Source organism: Gambusia affinis, linkage group LG17, assembly GCF_019740435.1.
Source record: "Gambusia affinis linkage group LG17, SWU_Gaff_1.0, whole genome shotgun sequence".
Taxonomy (NCBI): domain Eukaryota; kingdom Metazoa; phylum Chordata; class Actinopteri; order Cyprinodontiformes; family Poeciliidae; genus Gambusia; species Gambusia affinis.
In genome coordinates, this window is record NC_057884.1 from 12,237,206 (window position 1) to 12,259,595 (window position 22,390).

Here is a 22,390-nt window from a genome sequence, read left to right on the forward strand (position 1 = left end):
AAGTTTATTTATGTACCTTATGAGGGTTAAAGTGTAAAAAAATGACATTATATGAAAAACCTACTGGCTGAAATTCTTTTCTTAAAATACGCTTTTAATGAAACAAGTATGCAATTATGACGTACAGTAAAACATTTGTTCACTTTGACAAAAAAAAAAAAAAAAAAAAAAAGTGGTTGGGTTCATTATGTCCAAAAGCTCATGTTTTCCGATCAGCTCGCGAGATCTACACGCTCGCGAAGTTTTAGCTCTGGCACGTGTGCAGTTCTTTTTTTTTTTTTTTCTAAGTGTGGCTCTCAGCTGCCGAGGCGGATGATGATGATGATGATGGCGGAGCTGATCCAGGGACAGGCCTCGGTGGCTCAGTCAGGCACGAAAGATGACTTCGCAGACACGATACGCCGGGTCCGACAGGTAAAACGCTCTCCGGCTGACAAAAGGGCGATGCTTTACGGACCACAAACGGCGTGTTTTACGAGCGGTGCGGGTTTGGGTTTTGGTCGGGGCAATCCGGACTGAGCACTATAAACACTCCTCATGCACCCTGCGAGCTAGCAGGCTAACACTAAGTAGCCGAGGCAGCATAGCTGAGAGGACAGATTAAAGTTTACAGAGGTCGGCCGAGCAGTTAACTCGGCGTTGGAGCCGTCAAAGCGACGACACAATACCTGGACGGGGAATGAAGCGAAGGCCTGTTTTAATATTAAAGTTTGGGCTACTTTAATAAGTTAAGTCTACAACCTGTTGTCAACTCACAGAAGTTGCTGTTAGCCTCATTGCTAACTTATACGTCCAACTTGAATGTCCAGGAACTTGACCCATAACGTGACAAAACACAACATTCAATTTAGACACGAAGCCTGAACAGCTGTTTGGTTCAGGTTCCTGGGTTAGCATCAGTGTAACTAGTTGTTGCCCCAGTTAAAGAGACTATGTTGGACCCTAAAGAGGCACCCCTCGCTGTTCTCGCGTGTAAACCTTTCAGATGTGATCGTTATAACACTGCAAACATCAATATTATTAACTGGAGGTTTGTTATTTATGTAGTAATATCGAGTTGGACTGTGAAGCAGCTGTTAGCCAGCTAGCTTGTGTGATAGTATGTCCTGGCAGCAGTTGGAGTTAGGCCATATAATGTAACGTCATCTGTTGAAATAAGCCTCCCCTGAACTCCTGCTCAGCACACATGGACTTTTCCGTTACTATCTGCAAAATTTCACACACGTGGAATTGAAATTTTACAACTCCTCTTGTTTAAGTTGTCACCATGTGACTATTATTAATTATGTTAACAATTTCATTTTTGTATGTACAAGAAGATACATTGATTGAAATTACAGGAGCATAAACGACTAATCAGATACTTCTTTCTTTGTAAAGACAATGTCAGCGAACAAGTTGATTTTACCTGTTCAAATCAGCTTTAAAGGCGTGCTGCACATAGCTCGCCAACTGGCATTAAAACACCTTTCCCATAAAAAGGAATGTTGGGTGGAGTGGCTTTCCTTTCCACACAATGTCAGTTTGTGGTTTCCACCGTGAAATTATTCCACAGACATATTTGAGATTTTTGTAAGCGAGGAAAAAGTTAATTCACCTTCTTTATAGCTAGCTTAACAATAGTGTGCAGCAAGGTGTGTCATGTCAAGATCTAACAGTGCGAGAAAACTGTCACTCTCTTTGGTATGCCAGAAAAAATCTCTGCAGTTTTGAAACCATAAGTTATAATACTATGATACTGGTATATCTAGGCCATGCATGGAAGCTAGAAATTAGCTACAACATTTTTAAAAAGCATATAATTTTAGGTAATTATGTTCCTCAAATTACATTGAAAGCCATGACCAAACTAGCGTAATTACAACACTTTTATTGTAATTATTGTTTTGAAATGTTCAATGGGAAGAATAAGTGCCAGTTAATTAAGTTGTAATCATCTTTTATTTTGCCTGAAGATAATGTTCATGATTATAAAATGTTTTAATATTCTAAGAGAAAAGCATCAGAGAATGGAATCAATTTGAAAATCAAGATGGCAAATGTTCCCTTTTTTATTTTTAGGTTAACCAGACTGCAGTTTAACCTGTGTTCATTTTTGGTATTCCTAGTCTATTTTACTGATTTAAAGGTTTCTAATCCTCTTTAAGTTTTGCTGTTTAATTTTCCTTTGCGATCAAGAAAGTATTCTTGAATTTGTGACTCATAATTGGGATTGAAGAAAATAGATTACAAATTTTATTCTGGGAATTGTCCCATTAAGTCAAGAGTAGGGGTTCTTGAAGCCCTTAACCAGCTGGGGCAAAAAAAACAAACCCAAAAAAAACATCAACTCCAGTTGCGCAATCACTAATCCACAATTTGAAGTACAAACGATAGCCGCAAGCTCCCTAGTAGTAACAAACCTAATACAAGTCAAAGACGGTCACATAGTAAATATGTTAAATACAACTGTTTGCTCGAGCATAGAATTGATACACCAATGATAGCTGTTATTAATGTGTAAAGTGGACTTTAGCCATGTTGTATTTCAGCTCCCCTCCTCGTGGCATTTATAACCTCCTTTTTTTGTGGAGATTGTGCAGAAATCCCTAACAGAGCTGCTAAAAGTACATCAATCTGCAAACATAATCTAATGAAAGGTTAAACTTTTCAGCAAAACGTTATTGAAAGTAAAAAAATTTCCCCACCTGCTCTTCTTTTGACGCCTTTGTAACACCAGCTCTAAAGCTGTCAGAACAGTATTTCACCCTCCCCTCGGCCTTCTACTTTCTCCTACAGCTCTTTATATTTAGTGGCCACACTTAAAGTCCCACCAGTTGTGTGGCTTGTGCATGGCTTGTGGGGAACAGGATAACTTTCATTTCTGTGTACGCGTTAACAAATTAAAGTATCCGCACTAAAAAAAGATCTCGTGTTCCTAACCTGCAACTGCAGCAAAGGGCTCTTCATGTGTTCGTTTGGCAGAAACTTTGCATGAATTAGCTACGAGGGCATGTATAAATCTTTATATTTTTGTTTTGTTTTAAAAAGCTGGAATTAATTACAATATGACAGTATTTTAACGTCCTTTATTAGGTCAGAAGCGATAGAAAGGGAGCAATTCAACCCATATTTAGAAAAACATATAATTAAACGTGTCACTTCCCTGTTTGGCAAAACAGCAGGCAAGATTGCACTTAATATAAATGGTAATATCCTTTATGGAGCAATTTAATTTATCATTCAGTTGTTCAGTTATTTTATTTTTTTTTAAAAATGCAAATTTTTCATGTGTGTTTCTGTTAGCTTGAAAAGTTGATGTTGGCTAAAGTCCATATTAAAATAAATTGTTTATGAAAACATAGATCTGGCACAGATAAAACACATTTTTTACAGTGTAAACAAGCAGATGTGTTCTGTAAAATGTTTTTCTGGAAATTTTGCTGAATTTTTTCTTTATTATTCAAGTATGGCAGGATTGGTTGCTACAGGTTACTGTTACTACATTGTTCTTTTCTAATTGTCAGCTTCAGTCTGGCTTCACAATAATGTTTACCAGTGTTATTAGCCGCACAGGTGATGGTACATGCAGTTCTGCAATATAGCATGCTAAAAACAGTTTTCAATATATATTTTTTGGTTGAACAAATTAGGAATTTCTTTTTTTTTCTTTAATTGCTATTCACCGTTTTGTTCTGAAAAGTGTCCCAATTATCTTCCTGGCTGGTCTTATAACACCTGGTTGGCATCATAAGATGATTTAAAAAAAAAAAAAAAAAAAAAAGATGAAACCATTAAAATCAGAGTTTGTTCTTTATTGATTCAACCAGTGCTAGTTGTGGTCACATGTCTCTGCTCCTCTTTTTAAAGTATGAAACTATCGCTATAGAGAAACGAGCTCTGTTGGGTTTTGTTGTATCATATGACAATAATGCAGCACAAGACTAAAGTAGGAAGTGGAGACCATGTTATTACACCGTGTTCCAAATTATTTTGCAAATTGGATTTAAGTGTCATAAAGATAAAATTTTTTGTATTCTATTAAATGTATAGATGGTATTGTGTGTCAGGGCTCTGTGAATCACTATAATTAATTTCAGAGAGCTGGTTGATTAGTTTGTCTGGTGAGCTCAATTAAAGGAAATCTACTTAAGAAGGATGTTCCACATTATTAAGCAGGCCACAGGCTTCAAGCAATATGGGAAAGAGAAAGGATCTCCACTGATGAAAATCATCAGATAGTGTAGTGCTGTATGAGAAGGTATGAAAACATTAGATATTTAACAAAAACTGAAGCGTTATCGTACTGTGAAGAGATTTGTGGCTGATTCAGAACAAAGATGGGTTTGTGCAGATAAAGGCATAATGAGGAAGGCTTCTGGTAGACGCATTCAACAGATTAATAGAGCAGCTGTTAAAATGCCCTTACAAATCAGCAAACAGTTATTTGAAGCTGCTGGTGCCTCTGGAGCTTCAAGGTGGAGGTTCCTCCAGAGGCTTGTGGTGCATTAACCTACCATTTGGCCTCCACTAACCAGAACTCACAAGGAGAAACGGTGGCAGTGGACCCAACTGTACATGAAGATTAATTTTCAAACAGACTTGTTCACTGATGACTGCTGTGCAACCCTGGATGGTCCAGATGGATGCAGTAGTGGATTGGTGGTGGATGGCCACCACGTCCCAACATGGCTGTGATGTCAGCAAGGAGGTGGAGGGGTCATTTTATGGGCCGAAATGGGGAGAGAGAGAGCTGGTCAGCCCCTTCAGAGTCGCTGAAGGTGTGACAATGACCTCAGCAAAGTATATGGACTTTCTGACCTTCTTTCATGGTTCAAAAAGAAGAGCCGTACCTTCAGTAGCAAAATCATCTTCATGCATGACAATGCACCATCTCATGCTGTAAGGAATACCACTGTGTCATTGGCTGCTATGAGCATAAAAAGGGAGAAACTCATGGTGTGGTCACCATCCTCCTCTGACCTCAAACCTATTGAGAACCTTTGGAGTTTCCTCAAGCAGAAGATATGAGGGTGGAATGAAGTTCATATCAAAACAGCAGCTCTGGGAAGGTAATCTGACATCCTGCAAAGAAATTCAAGCAGAAACTTTCCACAAACTCACAAGTTCAATGGATGCAAGAATTGTGCTGTGATATCAAAGAAGGTTCTATGTCAACATGTAACTCTGTCTGTTAAGATGTTTTGATTTAAATAGCTTTTGATTTTAGTACATGTGACCACTTAATGCTGCACATTCAAAGAATGATTGTTTGCAGTTCTTTATAATCCATAAAATGTTTAGAAAATCTGCTGTGCATAAAAATTTGGAACAGTGGATTTTGAGGTTTTTAGTTTTGAAAAAAATACTGTTCTCCTGGGGAGCTTTGTTCAGTAAAATTTAATTTTTACTGTAATAGTTCATGACTTGAAAAATATACTGACCATCATTTGCATTGACCATTTAAGAAAGTCTGAGAAAATATCACTTGCATAATAATTTGGAACACGGTGTATGATTATTTATACTTGTTTGTGTGGTGTTGTGTGTTACCACAGATGTGCTCACAGCAGCTATCTTTCCGCTTGAGGAACAGCTGCCGAAAGTGAGTGACATTTAAAACGGAAAGCTAGAGGGGCTGGAGGGACTTGCCTTTGCACTTTCTGTGTAGCACAGTGGCCCAAGACCAGATTTTGTCTGTCTGGTAAATTAATCAGTGTCTCACAGTCATTACTTGATGCCATCTGGATCCTAATCATACCCAATAACACTGACCCAAGCGATCAGTTTTATGTCACACTTTTAACCCTCGAGGTTGTGGTATTATAAGAACAAAAAATAGATTTTCTACAACCTCTTTTTGTTTTTGTTTTGCTTTTAAACCTTCGAATTCCAACGCAAGACTTGCGTTCAGCACACTGCCCTGAAAATGATCTTGGGAGGCTCTTATAGACCAAAGTGATGTTTACCTATTTACTTGGTGGTCGCTGTGGACAGCTAGGCATTTTTGTTTCAAAATTCATCTGATGTAAGACAAAACTTCCAGTTGTGATTTCTGCAAGTCAGAACAACTAAAGTATACATTTCTAATCTACAATTTAACTCAACGATGCTATATTTTATGCCTCCTCTTTGTTATAAGGTATTAAATTCTTAAAGCACTGCATTTTGAATTTAGGTTCAGAAAAATGCATTTACTTTTATATAACAGAGATTTCTTGTAACTCTAGAGAGGAGGAAAGCAAATTAAGCTTTTGAATTGAAACATGACAGCTTGCAAAGGATGGGTAGGAAAGTATGTGTTGAAATGAAAGCAGGATATGTGTGGATGAACATTCAGCCTGTGCTCCTTCAGCTACGCTGATTAGGCCAGGCGATGCGTGCACAGATGCCGCGGCAACAGTTGTCACTTTGACATCGAAATTTATGAAAACAGATTCTCACATACCAAGGTGTTTGGAAAAATGTCTGATGGCAACAGCAAACAAATACTCTAATTTAAAAAGAATTGCACAAGTGTTGACCTAATCCAGAGTGCTTTAAAATTTTCTTGATGGGTCTAACGCCGCAGTAACAACAACCTCACACCTGCTTCCTTTTATGCCTCCTTATTTCTATTGCAGCTTCTCTTCCACCAGTGGCTTTCTGAAGTAGATAATCGTCCCTGAAGGTGATGGGAGACTCTAATTTCCATGAGCATATTTTCATATTGTGAAAAAAACATTCCAGGCAAGCACACATGTCAATTTAGTGTAATTTTCTGAAATGCTATACTTTGGTGTGAAAGGAGAGGTGACAGATTAAGGTGGAATAGAAAAACGCTCTCGCACAGAAGATTTGAATGTCCATCATCGCACGATGTGAGAATCTACTTCATATTTGCAAGTGGTTCATTTTCTGAAAGACATTTTTTATTTGTAATGCAAAAAACCTGCATGCCTGGTGCTTTTCCTTTTTTTGCATGGAGCTATACACTTTTCCATCAGCAGGGAAGCATGAGCAGAGTAAATATAAAGAGATGACACTTTTTTTTTGGGATGTTTGAAATATAAAGGAAAGATCAGAAAATTATAGTGGACAAATTAACATTCTTGCAAAAAAATTAAATACTGCAAGTTGCAACATGTAGAAAGCTTGCCATCTAAATGGGTTCTATGTTAGGCTTTTTTTAATTTTTTTGAAAAGATGAAGAAAGAAGCATGGGCTTTGATGGTGTAAAAACAATCTTCAGCAAATTATGTTTTCCAATGAGACACTTTTGTCATTAAAAGTACTTTTTGAAACTAAAAAAACTCCAAGTTTCTTTTATAGATTTATTTCAGTTTGTGGAGAGGAATAAATTTGTTCTCTTCTGACTTAAAGAATTAAATATTTCATTCTGCAAGCTGTCAAAATTGTGCAACTTTCTTGACTAAGATTAACAAAACACCAAGAAAAGTTAAATTGATTACAAGGTATTTGCTGGTATTGCATCAAGGAATCCTTGTGCTGCTTCTGAAGAAATGAACCCAGTGAACAACCTTCTAAAACAACTTGTTTTATTTTCTTTATGATCAGATCATAATTTATGTCGTTCCCAATGTGGTGTCATTTTAAAATGTGCTGTAATGCAGGTCATAATCACCATTTTGCTGCTCAAAATCATTATGATTCTATACAAAACCATTTTTCATAATGTTTTGTACCCATCCAGGGGTCTTTTGTGGGCTCTAGTGTCCCTTATATGAAAGTAGGCTGACAGGAAAGGGGGAAGACATGCAGCAAACATCGCCGGGTCCGGGAGTCGAACCCGCGTCGAGGACGCGAGGCCTCCAAACATGGGTCGCGCTATCCCCTACACCACCACGGCACGCCCTAGTTATCTGTCTTATTAGCATGCATATATTAAAGAATGGTAATTTTAATAAGATTTAAGATGCTGGTTTAACAAGTGTCAATCTTGAAATGCTACGATCTTTCCTGCATAATCTGGTCTCATGGTGTTTTCATAGCAACCCAACAGAAAACTAGGTCACCTGAAGTGTTGCTGCAAACTTCACCCAAAAGTGCAGATGTGCAGAGTGCACCCATTTTGTATCTGATATTGATTGGCATAACTAGAGATAATTCAACCCTGACTTGATGTTACAGATATAATCATCTCAGTGTTAAAATATGATTTTGGGATGGATTTGCTTGCTTTTTTTTTTTTTTTTTTTACATCTTACGATAGTGAAAAAGCTATTTGAGTCATTTGATGGTACTATGTGTTTAATATAGCAGAGAGGTCTGAGGCCGATCAAGAGAGAGTGCCAAAAACGCTGAAGTGGAGATGGAAAAATGTAGAAGTAGTTTGATGATCCACCTTTTCTTCCCCTTTTTATCTAAAGATAGAGTAAACTCTCATTGTCATGCACTGATTCTCTGGTGAAGTTTTTGAATCCAGCTCGATTACTTCTTAGTTTAAGAATACCTGAAGTTCACATTTGGGACATAATTGAGCTACTTGTTCCATCTGTCCCACTGTTTTGTCTCCAGATGGCAGCCAAGATGGGAGGAGACCAGATGCCCAACATGAACAGTTCGTGTCCAGTCATAGACCCCTCCCTCTATGGCTTCGGGGGCCAAAAACGTTCTCTAGACAATGGAGGTGAGCCTCACAATAACTCTGCATGTCCTATAGCTTTTGTTTTTACACGATGATAACTTTGAGTCTTCTTCCTTCAATAGTTAGCTTAAACTTAAGCTGTATATTGTCGCTTGTTATTTCTGAGTTTTTGTCATATGATCTGCACCAAAAATGTAATATGAGTTATTTGCCAGTACTTTTTCTTTGCAGTGAAACTGGCAAAGCTTGTTGGAGTTGGGCTATAATCTGAAGTGAGAGCCATGTTGTTTGTCAGATACTTAATACTCGAAGCGCCGTAGTGGAGACAATCATCCTGCCGTGGTTTTCGTCACTCACTACAAACATTTGATCCATTTCATTTTCACAAAGTGGAAACACTAGTTATTTACCGCAGCCTCCTCTTATCTTGTCACAGTTGTTTGTACGATAGTTCGGCCTTGAATGCACGAATAGGAAAATTGTATGCAATTGAAGTTTGTTTGTTGGATGCACTGCTGTTTGTGGGAATTTGTCCTCACTTTTCTTTAGTCAAGGTTGTCCTTTTGTATAAGACAAATGACAGACGTGGAAACTTTCTAGTTCTGCTGCTGGCTTTCAGTGTCTAATTTTCAAACATATATTCAACTACTCGCAAAAGTTTTTTTCTTTTTTTTTTTTTCTATCCTTGTATAAAGTTTGCACTCCCCTTTTTTGTATTCATAGCTGTTCTGTTCTCGAGCTTTAACCCCGGCGCTTTTTCCAGAAGAAGTGAAATCAGCGCAAACAGCCATAAAATTGATTGAACCCGTAAAGATATCAGTTCAGGTTTTCACATCTGTGGCTGAACATCCTCCGGTGACCCTGCAGGACCCTTGCTTGATTCTACCTGTCAAAAATTCAATTCGGGACCAGCAGTCACTGACCCGGCTGCTGCCTCTCTTTCAGAGAGCCTCTGATTGAAACGCTCATTCATGCACCTCCAGGTCTTATTTCCCTGCCGCTGAAAGCTCCCTGCTGTGGGTCAGATACAGACTTGTAGGATTGGCAGCTTCACAAACATCTGCTCCCTTTTTTTTCCCCCCCAGCATTGAATACATTTTTCAGATATTGCTTGCTTTATCGCTTTTGCTCCTATTGGCATATTTCACACATTTAAGTTGACCTTTTTCCCCTCTTCCCTCAGTAGGAAACCATCTTGGTGCGTTGGTACATCAAAGGTGAGCAAAAATCTCTTGGTTGCTTTAAGTAATGGTGATGCATCTTAGCTTTATTCATTGGCCATGCCTTGACAAAATACAAAATGGAAATCATAATGTTTATTCAAGGGTTTTTATGTTTAATAGTAAACTTATTCTGAAACTTAAGAGTAATTTTAACCATGATCTTGTCAAAAACTGAGCAATGAGATGTTTTAAAACAGGAATCATGAAGGTTGTGAAATGCAACTAGTCGGCTGGACCAACATGTAAAATATTTTGAGTTGAGCTGTAATCGTGCTTTTTGTTCGGGTTTCAGGGCTTTTGCAACAGAAGACTTTAAAGTGCCTGATAAGATGGTTGGATTCAGTAAGTAAACCTCCATTTAAACTTAATATGTTGTAACAAATGAGTTATTTGTATACATTCAGAAAGGCTCACAATTTCCTTTCTTATTATAGTTATTGGAAAAGGAGGAGAGCAGATTTCAAGAATACAGCAGGAATCAGGTTGCAAGATCCAGATTGCCTCAGGTATGCCTAATAAGAGTCTAAAGTGGAAAGACAACGCAGTTTGTTTGTTCATAACCTTTTGTTTCAATTTTATTCAACACAAAATGTTTTACGAGATTAAAAGCACCTCACCCTGCCATGAACAAACATCTGATAAAAAGAGGTTGAAATGCCCCCAAAAGGCATAAGGACGATTGGGAAGTAATGTAATGTCATATTTCTACCTTTCACTCATAAGTTAACTCTTTTACTTTAACCATCTAGAGAAAGAATGAGTAGAGTTAGTTTTAGTTAAATAAATGTGGGATCTCCCCAGAATGTCCATTCAGCAGATCCTGTGCAAAATAAAATGAACTTGGATCTGATACAACCTGTTGTGGCAAATTATTTATTGAATAGAGATTTATTAAATCAGTCTTAACTGTAAAGTTTTAAATGTGAAAACTAGAGACACACAATATCAGCATTAGGGTCATTTTAATACTATTTCTGAATATTGCAAGTAAATGTCATTCAAATCACTTGGCTTTCTTGAATAAGCTCCTTTGCACTTGTTTGAGATGTTGAACCAAAACTGAAGTTTTCCATAAAGATTAAAGTTTTTTTTTTTTTGTTTGTTTTTTTTTAAAATGCATATTAAATTGTGAAACATTTATGCTAAATATTGAAACAAAAAGTTTTACTGGTATTTGTTGAAAATTATGTTCAAATCTCATCTTTGCTCATTCTTCGCTCCCAATATTATGACCTATGGGCTGAGCACGACTCCAGGTACTTAATCACATGATGCTTTACACAGTTGGAAAATGTGAGCACTGTTAAAGCGAATGAATAGCAACATGAAAACCGATCTGTTCCTGACAGATTGAGTTGCATTTCTTAATGGTACCTTTTAATTTTTCAGGTCATGGAAAGCAATTTCCAGGTTTTTACTGTACAATATGCTGTTGACCACACATTATTGTAGGTGAGAATGATTTGCAATTTCTTTATTTTTTCTCTCTCTTATTGTAGACAGTGGTGGCATGTTGGACAGACCCTGCACTCTGACCGGTAGCCCGGAGAACATCGAGTGAGTCTGAATGCAGATTAAAGAAAAATCTATAAATCATTGTTGGGAAAGAAGTCAAACCTGTTGATGCCGAACATGGTGGCTCAGCTGGTTTTTCTTCTTAACGTTCTAAGCAGTCTTGTTTTTCCGCCGTGCAGGCAGGCAAAGCGGCTGCTGAGTGAGATTGTGGAGCAGTGTCGGTATGGTCCCGGCTTCCACAATGACATGGATGGAAACAGCTCCATTCAGCAGATCCTTATCCCGGCCAACAAAGTCGGCCTGGTCATCGGCAAGGGAGGAGAGACCATCAAACAACTGCAGGTCTGCTGATAATCTGTGCCTCTTACAGCACGTCAACATAATCAATTTTGGCCAATTCCCAATTTTCTTTCCAAAGGCTGCAGTGGATGCAAACTATTTTCTGAACATTTTGTTGAAATGCAACAGTTAAATACTCAAAACAATACTCAAATTATAAATTGTGCTGAAAGTCATTGAAACAGAGAAAAAAATGATTCTTATGTATCAAAGTTTATTTGTTCTATGAGATTTTCACTTGAATTATATTAAGGAAGGTGCTATTTAGATGGATTTACAGGCATCAAAACAGGACAGAGGTTTTAGTTGTAATATACTTAATGTATGATCTGGAAAGACATTCTAGTCACCCTCTGAGTTTATTACGAGAAAACTGCGTCATTTCATATCTGGCTGATTTAATGTGCTTGATAAAATCAAATTATCAACATCGACCTTGAATCGTTTTCATTGAAATCAGCTTTCGAACTACTAAAATGTAATCATTTGATAAGAAATGTGAGATGCAGTCCAGTCCAAAGACCTTGATCTTTTTGGCCTAGTTAATCATCTTTTATGATCCTAATTTTGCCTGATTTCTTAAGGAGTAAAAAGCTTCAGACACCATTCTATTAAAAGGAAAATACTGCCCACCTGTCTTGTCTTGACACTATTTAAGTTACTTTACTGTTTTGATCATTTGTGTTTCCATGCAGTGTGTAACATTCTTGGGAAAGTTCTAGTTCAGTATTTTCCGGATCATATTTTCTTCAGCTCATTTCTTGCAGTTTACACATTAAACATCCTTCAATCCTAGTTGTTGTTTTTTTTTTTTGTTTGTTTGTTTTTGTCTTGATTTTGTCAATTGTTCAATGGTTTATTTTGCATTCGACTTGGTGTACATTTGTGGGTCAGTTTTAAAAACATCCCACCATGTTTGCCCCCGTTTCAAATGTTCAAATAACTGAGGGGAGAAAACATGTTGCACTTTAGAATTTTCTTGCTATAACTGGTGTTTTGTGCCCTATATAACTGTGGTAGTTTTTTTTTTTATTATTATTATTTTTACCCCTGCAGGAGAGAACAGGAGTCCAGATGATAATGATTCAAGATGACCCCATGCCCACTGGAGCGGACAAGCCCCTCAGAATCACTGGGGATCCCCACAAAGTGCAGGTCAGACACAGAGGAGATCACGGTGGGCTAAAGTCTTTCCTGTTTGTTTAGTTTACACGTTATGCCTACCACGTGCATTTTAGGCAATATTCAGTTGACTCGTATCATTTGTATTAAAATATATTTTGTTTTCATATACATCTATTTTTATAGCAAGCACGCGAACTTGTGGTGAAGCTCATTCGAGACAAAGACCAAGGAGACTTCAGGGCAGGCAGGCTGGACTTTGGGTCCAAAATGGGTGGAAGCAGTCTGGATGTAAGACTTTATCCATCAGCAGTTTTCCAGTTTTTTCTTTTTTTTTCCCCCACCTCTTCTGAATTGTTCTTGTTTTTTAGGTGGTTGTGCCCAGATTTGCTGTTGGCATCATCATTGGCAGAAACGGAGAAATGATCAAGAAGATTCAGAATGATGCTGGTGTTAGGATTCAGTTCAAACAAGGTCAGCCCAAAGAGTGATCAAAGAAATCTTAATTTTTAAACTTTTTTTCTTTTCTTTTTTTTGCTACAAAAAAAATCACATGAAATAGTTTTTAACCTCTGCAGCTATGTTATTAGGCGTGGTCTTAAATCTGTGTTTTTGTTTTATGTTTAGATGACGGAGTCAGTCCTGACCGCGTTGCTCAGGTGATGGGCCAGCCCGACCACTGCCATCATGCTGCCCACCTCATCAACGAGTTGGTCCAGACCGCTCAGGTTTGCTTTCTCTGTCTTTATCTCAAAGCAGTTGAACATAAAACTATTAAGAGTTTGAAGAAAAAGAGATTCCACCTTTTACTCCTACTAAACCTGAAGAAAGTAAGTTTCAGGGCTCATTTTAGAGGTTATACATCTTGATTTATGCGCCAAATTCAACCCTCTTTCTTTGAAAACTTGTTAGTCTGTGTTAGAAGGGCCTACTCAAAGCCCAGACCTAAGTCAAACAGTCATTCTTTGGCCTGATATGAAAAATGAGATTCAGATTCTTCCAATTCAATCTGTGTAAAAAAAATTATGGAGATTAAACTTTTTTGGGAGAAAAAAAAATCAAGTTTCAAAAACTACAAAGCTGGAAGAGACATACCCAAAAGTGCAGTTACTATGCATTTCAAGACTTTTATTGGCAAAAACATCTGAACAATGTGCATCATTTTTCTTTCACTTCACAATTATTTGCAACTTTGTATTTTTGTCTGAAGGAAATCCAAAAAACATATTGATGTTTCTGCATTAATAGTGCAAAATCAAGGGTGTTAATACCTCTTCAAGACACTTTTAAAAGAGCAGTCTATGAATAGCAGTCCAATATCTTCATCGGTGACTGGAAACGGATGAAAATTCCTGATCGAAGACTTCTGTGATTATTTGTCATCGTTTCGGCCCTCATTGTGTTTTCCCGTTTGCCTCCCAATAGGAGCGGGACGGATTTGGGATAATGGGCCGCCGAGGGCGCAGCGACTGTAACATGGGAGGAGCTGGAGGCCTGCAGGAGGTGACATATGCCGTACCTGCTGATAAGTGTGGGCTGGTGATTGGCAAAGGTAAAGAACATGTTGGTGCTCCTCGGTAAACAGCTTTAAGCATGCTTCACATGTACATCCCAGACTTATTTACGTGCATAAAGCACAAAAAGATTTAGCGCAGATCGATGTTCAGAATAGTGGCACTTCCTGAATTCCTGAAACAGAATAAGAAGCTTCTAAAGCAAAGCATCTGAAAAGTGAGGAGATAACTGCTTGTTTTTCAATAACTGAACGCCGTTTGCTGTTGGGTGACTTCGTAAAACTGATGAGAAGACCTGGAGGTGAGGGTGACCACCCTTCTATCCCCCCCCTCTTGCGCTCATGTATATAGCACAAGTGGTATTCATTGGCTTCACTAAGGGCTTAATGATGGGGATAATGCGTGTAATGTGACATTAATTGTTAAAGGTGCATAATAACAGCCCTCAATCATGTGGAAGGCTGCCTGGCATCTAATGAGGGCCTTTCAGTCCAATAGAGTGCAGCGAGGGATTGAATAGGAGGAATTAGCTTATTGGCTATTCATGCCCACTCTATTGGCAGCTATTTAAAAGTCATTGACCACTGCATTGGAAGGAGCTGTGTGTGCATGTGTGTTGCATGGTGGCATGCGTGTTGGCTCAGTGTGTGTGTGCGTGCAGCGGTGGGCGGTGCGGACGGGGGGCCTCTTTACCTAAGATAAAAACATGGCAATAGAAATGTCAAGTGGCTTTTGTGCTTGTAGTGGGGCGAGGGAAACAAATAAACCTGGGCGGTGCGTCCCCCGCTCCCCACATTAGCATATGAAGTGAGGCAATATGGTGGAGATGGCGGTGGGTCTGGGTGCTGTCAGCCACCCCTTAAAGGGTGCGGTGATTAATATCTTTACGATGCCATATGCAGCCTGTTGCCCCTCGCTTTTGACCTCATACACTCTCGCTCACACACACACGCACACCATGTCACAGAGAGCTTGATAAATCCTGCCACCCACCAATCTGCTCAGACTTTATAATAACCCTGAATTCAGTGAGTGCTAAGCAACTTTCCACTTACATACAGATGTTTCTCCCCCCCCCAATAAAACATCTTCAGTTTTGGTCAAAAGTGAGACTGAAAATTTTAATTTTGCAACATTTCAATGCCTCATTGCTGGATGATTCTTTGGCGCATTGAAGTTCAGTAATAATACATTCATAAGTCTCAAAGGCTTTTATTGTGAAACACTAATTATGTTTCAATCAGAAAGCCCAGCTGGCCTTTGTTTATTAATGCTTTATTCAGTGCTAACAACAGAGTTCCTAATCAGTCTGGGAAAAGTATTGGATTAGATTTCAGTATTCCACAGAGCATGGAAACAATTGTATTTCCAGACTTCTATTTCCTGTTTTATTTATTCTTTTGTCCTCCCTTTTTTTTCCCCTTGTCTCTTGTCTTTCTAATTTCTTTTCTTTTCTTGTTTTCCTTTTTCCCTCCTTGCTCTCTCCTGTATGTCCTTCTTTTTTTTTTTTTCTTTCTTAGGAGTTTGTCAGCATTTGTTATTTCCTTTCTCTTTGTTCTCGTCTTTCCTGTCCTCGTCCCTTGTCATTTTATATATTCTTCTTTCCATCTCGATTCTTTTTTTTTCTGCCTTTTGTCCATTTCTTTCTTTCTCTCAATGTTTCCTCTGATTTCTTCCTTCTGTCTTGCCACCCATTTCATTTGATCATCATGCACAGGAGCAAGTTTGTTCTCATTCATCAGAACTGGATAGTTGATTTTCTTTGAGAAATACTAAAAAAATATGCATCTTTATTTCAAAGTTTATAAAATCATGGTCATAATCCATATTAGTAAAAGGGGAGTGAATAGTTATTTATCTAGTAAAAGTCTTATATAAATGGCTTTTATTGTCCCACAGACACACTATTGTGTCACACATAATAGTAATAAAAAACTACAAAGATAAAATCTTTGTCACAATCCAAGGGATGTGCAACTGAGTAGAATGACTTTATTTTCATTGACATAATGTGCATGTGTATTAAACTTAAAAATATACACAAGACACTATTTACAACACGGTGTAAAAGGAGTTGTGCAGTAACACCAGAAATGTTGTTAAAAATGAATAAAAACAGTGCTAATTGTGCGAATGCCAGCAGACATATTAACACTTACAGAGTTTGTTGGGAGCTGTGATGGTTTAATAGTCTAACATCTGCTGGGAGAAAGGATCCGTGATTATGCTCCTTTGTGCATTTAGGATGTAATGCATTTACCGGTGCATCTCTATTAATAGTTTAAGTCATAGCATTCTTCTGACTCCATATTTTACAATTTCTGCCGCTAATATTGTATAACATCGATTTCAAAAAGTAAATTCACAAATAGGTTATATTTCACACATTTAACACATGCTAGCTAAAACCAGGAGACAGCAATGTATCCAAAGAGCTACTTTTAAGTAAGTATAAATATTTAGAGCTTGAGATGAAACTGACTAGAGAAGTGTCACATGTGATGGTTTTGTCCTGCAGTGCAGAAAGTTTTTTTTTTATTTCCAGACCAGCAGCTAACCAGTTCCCCAGCTTTGCCGCTGAATGCTGCCACCAGTTGCTCTTTTATATCCCCTCCCTTTCTGCTGCTCACTAAACCAGTCTCATTAATAAGGCCCGTATTATCTGTCTGCTCTACAGCCCAGTCCATGAAATGAATAGTCGGGGTCTTCATTGCTCTCTCCTGTCTGACCAGAAGAGATCATAATGGCTTCATTAAGGCAGAAGTTTCATTTGGTTGACAATGGCTTAATGGCCCATGTGCAGTCTGTTGGCTGCGAGGAGAAAGCTACCATAGGAGAGGACTGAGATGAGGGTTTTCATTCAGGGGTCAGTCAGGGCCATCAGTGTGTCAGCCACAAGTGAACAAATGTGTAATTGATGTTGGGACGGCCCCGGGAAGCGCCCTCCCTCGCTCCCTCTCGCCTCCCACAGGAGAACACGAAGTCAAGAATGGTGGAAAAAAGTGAGAGACAAGCGACGTCCCCAGAGGAGGATACGCTTCAATTTTGTCTTTTTCTCCTGCCAGCTACGTTTCATCTCTCCCCGCTGGTGTGACTGCTCTTCCCACACGTCGGGAAGCTGGCATCTGATGCGAGAGCGAGGGGTGGTGGGGGTGCAGGAGATGTTGTCTTTTGTTTCCTGATTTGCATGGATGTTAGCAGAGAATGGTAGATGAGTTGTGAGACGCATGCCGGGGTTTTCTAAAGGTAGACCGGGATTTCAATGAGGTGAGTTTACACTGGGAAGAAGTTCAACCCAAATTGTTCGCACCCTGAAAATAAGATGCAGCAGACCGTTGACGTTTCTGTCAGATGTTAAGCAAATTTCTTTCAGACACTGCTGGCCATGTGGCAATTGAAAACACACAGGTTTTTAGCTGGGTTCTTATGGGATCTGAATGAGGAAAAAGTGAACCAAAGTGACAGAAATAAAAAAAAAAATAGCGATTTTTCTATTGTCATTACTTCATATTAGGTCTGGTCGATATCAACATGGCTGAAAAAAACCTATCACAATGTAGGCATTTCAGATTGGTCGATAAATTATTGATAGTTTTCTCATGAGCTGTGGTATTCATTTTCTCTTTTCACTGCATGATTTTTTTTATTTTTTTATTTATTTATTTATTTTATTTGTAAGTACTTATGAGGAACAGTGACAAAACCTGAAAGTGCTTTGCAAGTTTCTCAATAGGTTGTTGCTAGGTAACCAAAGAGTGAGCTAGTTGATGCCACCAACCTTGGTGAGCTGGCTGTGAGAGGTTGAGTGACAAAAGCCTTTCCTCTGCCTTCATCCCCCAGAATGCTGTGCGGGTTAGGGTCAGCAAAAACTGCTTCTGCTCTGTAAACTCTGTAGATTTTGTTCCCTAAATCACTAACTGGTGCTCAAAATTTTTTTTCTTCCATTTTGATCAAATTAAACTGGTTTGCTTTACTACTTTATTTTGTCCCCTTCAGATTGGCATTGAGGATGAATAGAAAGCTGATTATCATCTTGATCACATTCATCACAAGTCACTGGGTGCATGTTATGAAAATGGTAGACGATGAAGATGAGCCGTCTGGGATCTTTATCGGCTCTTTTAACGTTCAGTCATGAGTGGCTTTGCGCCCCACAACGTCTCCAGTTGACTCGAGGGGAGGACATTTATTACAGCTCGTTATCGACATTTCAGGTGGAGAAACCATCAAAAACATCAAAGAGCAGTCTCGTGCCCATGTGGAGCTGCAGAGAAACCCGCCGCCCAACACTGACCCCAATGTCCGCATCTTCTCCATCCGAGGCACCGCTCAGCAGTTGGAAAAAGCCCGTCAGCTGATCGATGAGAGAATTGGGGTAGGTGGTCTGTCCCCGGCACTCACTGCGCCCCCCCCTTTCCCCTCTCCCAACTCCTATTGTCTGATCTGATATTCATGAGCACACATGTCATTGCCTGGGTGAGCTGGGCTTCTGTGTTCCTAGTGGCCAGCAGGATGTCACCAGAGGTTAAACATGAAGAATCCATCAAATGGACTTAATGGAGTGCATCAGCGCTCGCCCCTGCCCTCTGACCTTGCCTGTTGGCTCCCTTTAAACACAAGTGTGGTCTCTCACTCTCGCCTCTGCTTTTCCTGGTCGTCTTCAGGGCCCGGGGATCGGCAGCAACAGCAACTTTGGGATGAGTCCTTACAACCAAGGCCCAACTACTCCTCCTCAACAGTAAGGCCCAACTCCTCACATTTCAATACAGCTCCTTGCATAAAAGCTCGTCAACTTTACTCATGTCGCAGCTACTAGATACAATGTCTAGTTGTGGGATATTCTGTGATAGACCAACATAAATTAGTGCAGGAAGAACCTGTTGTCTTCCTCAAATCAAACGGAATTGGTGTCAAACGTTTGTGTAGCAAAAATTTTTGTTTTAAAAATATTAATAAATGTTTCCAGAGATCAGACAAATCAGACAACTTTTGTATCAATTGACTGGGCTACTGGACAAACATTTAAAAAAAAGTATATCAATTTTGTTTGATTTTGGTAATGTGACCTCAGCAAACTCTTGTTGTTTTTTTTTTTGTTTGTTTTTTTCATCTTAAAAAGTATTACAGCACAAAGTTTTTTGGTTTTAAAAACAAGAAGAAAACGAGCATTTCTTCTGCACTACTTTAATACATGAAGAGAGTGTTGCAGTTTGTGGCTGATTTTCCACAATTTGAAAATGTTCGAGGGTAAAACCAGTTTTTCTAAATAAAATGAGGACTGATTCTCTCATGTTTGTTTTTCCTTCCAGTGGACCTCAGATGTTCATGTCTGGAGGATGGGGCACAACATTTCAGATATGGCAGCCTCAGGGCCAGCAGGACCACAGTAAGCATCTCCAAAGGAGTGGTGGACATTTTTAACTATAGATGTGCCCAAATCACAAACTAGGACTGCTCTAAAGAAATTACCACAGTTTAAGTCAAAGTGGGTAGTTTCTCAAGCTCCCTGCTGCTGTAGTGGGTTCAAATAGTTGGCAGCCTGCAGAACATTCCCTGTGGCTGACCGCGCACTTCCTGTACGGACAGATTTTTGCAGGTGCTGCCACTGGAGTTCATTAGGAATCAGAGTTGTTAGATGGGAGCAGAGAAAGCCAAACCCCGCTCTCAGTAAATCTGGACGTGTTATCTGTGTCTGGTTTCAGGTCACAATGGATCCCAGACGGGCCAGATGGACTGGGAGCAGTATTATAAAAAGCTAGGCGAGTGTCGCTCAGGAATATTTTCCAACTAGCACAAGCTGCTTTCTGACGCCAAACATGTTTTAGCTCATGTTTGGTTCAGTCTTGATTAAAATATATCTATTTTTAGTTTAATTTGGTCAAAACTTTGTAAAAAAAATAAAAATAAAATTTTAAAAATCAGAATTTAATCAAATGAAATGCATTAAGTTGCTGTTTGCTCCCAGCAGGTCAGCAAAATCAACCACAGAGCACCGCTCCAGAATATAACAAAACCTGGGGTAAGTCTTCTGGTGATCTTTTCTTTAACTTACAAAATTCATGATTGGAAAAAAAAAAATTGTTTCTAATTCTTTTTGGTTTTGTTTCTATGTTCTAATTTTTAAGGCCAGACAACAGGTCCTGGATCTCAGCAGACTTCTAATCCCGAGTACAACGCCTGGGTTGACTTCTACAGACAGCCAATGGCCTTCTTCAACCAGGGCGCTCAGCAGACACCAGCCCCAGGCCTTCAGGTGATCCACTCATCCACATGACTCAGACGTTTCTAACAGATGCAGATCATCTTGTAATTTCTCATGGTCCAAATCTGCCACCTCATTTTAGGGTTGCACATCTTCTCTTTTATTGTGTTACAATCTTTGAAGTTAAAACCTTATTCAGTCAAAATTGCAATCAGCTGCTGGTCAAATATATAAATCAGCCTAACATTTTCATTAAAAAAAAACAAATAGTTGAGAGGAGAATTATTCTACAAAATAAATACATTTCTTCAAATGTAGAGATGTAATCAAGCTTCCTTAGGATTCAACAGAATCCGGTTTTTAAACTCTGACTTGGGTGAAACGTTTTAAATATCCTTCTACAAGAGTCTCACAATAGTCTTATTGAATTTTGTCTCATTCCTCCTGACAGAAATGCTAATTAGATCAAGACTTTGTGATGACCTCTGCTAAACTAGACCTTGGTGACCTTAACCCACTTTGTAACTAATATAGAGGCGGACTTTCACTTATTGTTCATTTGGGAGACCCATGTTGTTCCAAGCTTTAACTTCTTGGTGACTGTATCAGATCTTACCAAAAATATTTCCACAAAATGTTCCTCTCTCTTTTTTGCTGACTATTTTGTTTACTGCATCAATAGTGAAGCTTCCACTCCTGCAATCCATATTTGAGATAATCTTCCCTGGTTGTGAGATTCTGCTTTTCTTTTTTTTTTCTTTTTTTGTCTCCAAACTGAATGATGATCATGACCAGAAACTTCAATCTTGGTTTCGTCTGACCACAGTGCATGTCTCCAAAAAGCTAACGTCTTTATCCTCAAACTGAATGTGCAAACTTTCCTCTGTCTTGAGATTGGCTTCTTCCTCTTTGCGTGGCTTTTCAGCCCATGTCAGCACAAGACTCACTTTATCTGGACAGTAACACTGACCATCTCCAGCCAGCGTCTTCACAAGGTCCTTCTGCCTTTGTTCTGGGGTCGATGGGTAACATTTCCTCCCTGACCTATCATAAAAAAATGTTAATTCTCTAATCTTAACTTGCTGAAAACATAAAGTGTTCAGCTGAATTTAAAGAAAGATTATTGTGAAGGAAAAGGTGTTTGTAACAGATTGTCTTAATATCTGGGTGTCTGATGTTTATACATGCAAAATATCTTTAAACTGAAACATTAACACTATGTTTCTATTTTGCAGGATCACTAGAGAAGACGCCCATGTTGGACTTGAATCGGTGAACGGATGAAAACAACCCCCAAGCCCTTTTTTTGGTTTTTGGTTTTTTTTTAACAGAGGGGGTTATAGATTTACAACGCCTTGAAGATTTTTTTTTTTTTTTTTTTTTCTTAGCGAGAAACACTAGCTGTAGAATGACTTGTATGATTAAATAATATTTCTAAAAATCAGGAACATTTATTTGTTACTAAATGCTTATGTACACTGTTGTTTTGGATAGATGGGATCCCTTTTTGGACATGAGAGAGCTGTTTTGGGTTGTTTTTTTTTGTTTTTTTCCCTTGCTTATATTTTCCTGTCTTGACTCAGATTGTAATCGCCAAAATGAACCCACAAGTTGTAACATTTCAAAAGGCAATATATATAATCTATTTTTTCTAGTTATGTAAAACCATGATTACTGTGCTTAGCAGTCTTGAATACGGCTTTTGTCATATGTCAAATGTTTAAAGAGTGTTTAAAATGCTTTTCTTTTTTTTTTCTTAAATTTTTTTTGTTCCTTTTTACATAATTAAGTGAAATGAAACTGTGATGTTTTGTTACAGGAAATTTATTTTTGTTACAAGGTTCAAAACAAGAATTGATGTCCGCCAGTGGCAGTGGTTCTAATATAATTCCTCTTGTGCATTGTATGC

The 22,390-nt window shown here is 38.6% G+C and overlaps 1 protein-coding gene across 5 annotated transcripts; it reads left to right on the forward strand.

Moving 5' to 3' along the window:
• Positions 1–219: 219 nt before the first annotated feature.
• Positions 220–21,872, forward strand: fubp3 (far upstream element (FUSE) binding protein 3). 5 transcript variants are annotated; one of them, XM_044096194.1, is made up of 19 exons: positions 220–414; positions 8,497–8,608; positions 9,750–9,783; positions 10,082–10,131; positions 10,224–10,295; positions 11,289–11,346; positions 11,484–11,646; positions 12,700–12,798; positions 12,952–13,056; positions 13,137–13,239; positions 13,393–13,493; positions 14,191–14,317; positions 18,494–18,654; positions 18,944–19,017; positions 19,589–19,665; positions 19,982–20,038; positions 20,248–20,298; positions 20,405–20,532; positions 21,717–21,872. In XM_044096194.1, exons 1-19 carry the CDS (start codon positions 313–315, stop codon positions 21,723–21,725), a joined length of 1,683 nt encoding a protein of 560 aa, XP_043952129.1. In that variant the 5' UTR covers positions 220–312; the 3' UTR covers positions 21,726–21,872. The 5 variants fall into 5 exon arrangements, with proteins under 5 accessions (XP_043952129.1, XP_043952130.1, XP_043952131.1 ...); XM_044096195.1 differs by having other exon boundaries at positions 264–414; positions 9,753–9,783; XM_044096196.1 differs by lacking the exon at positions 19,982–20,038 and having other exon boundaries at positions 264–414; positions 20,245–20,298.
• The last annotated feature ends 518 nt before the right edge of the window (positions 21,873–22,390 follow it).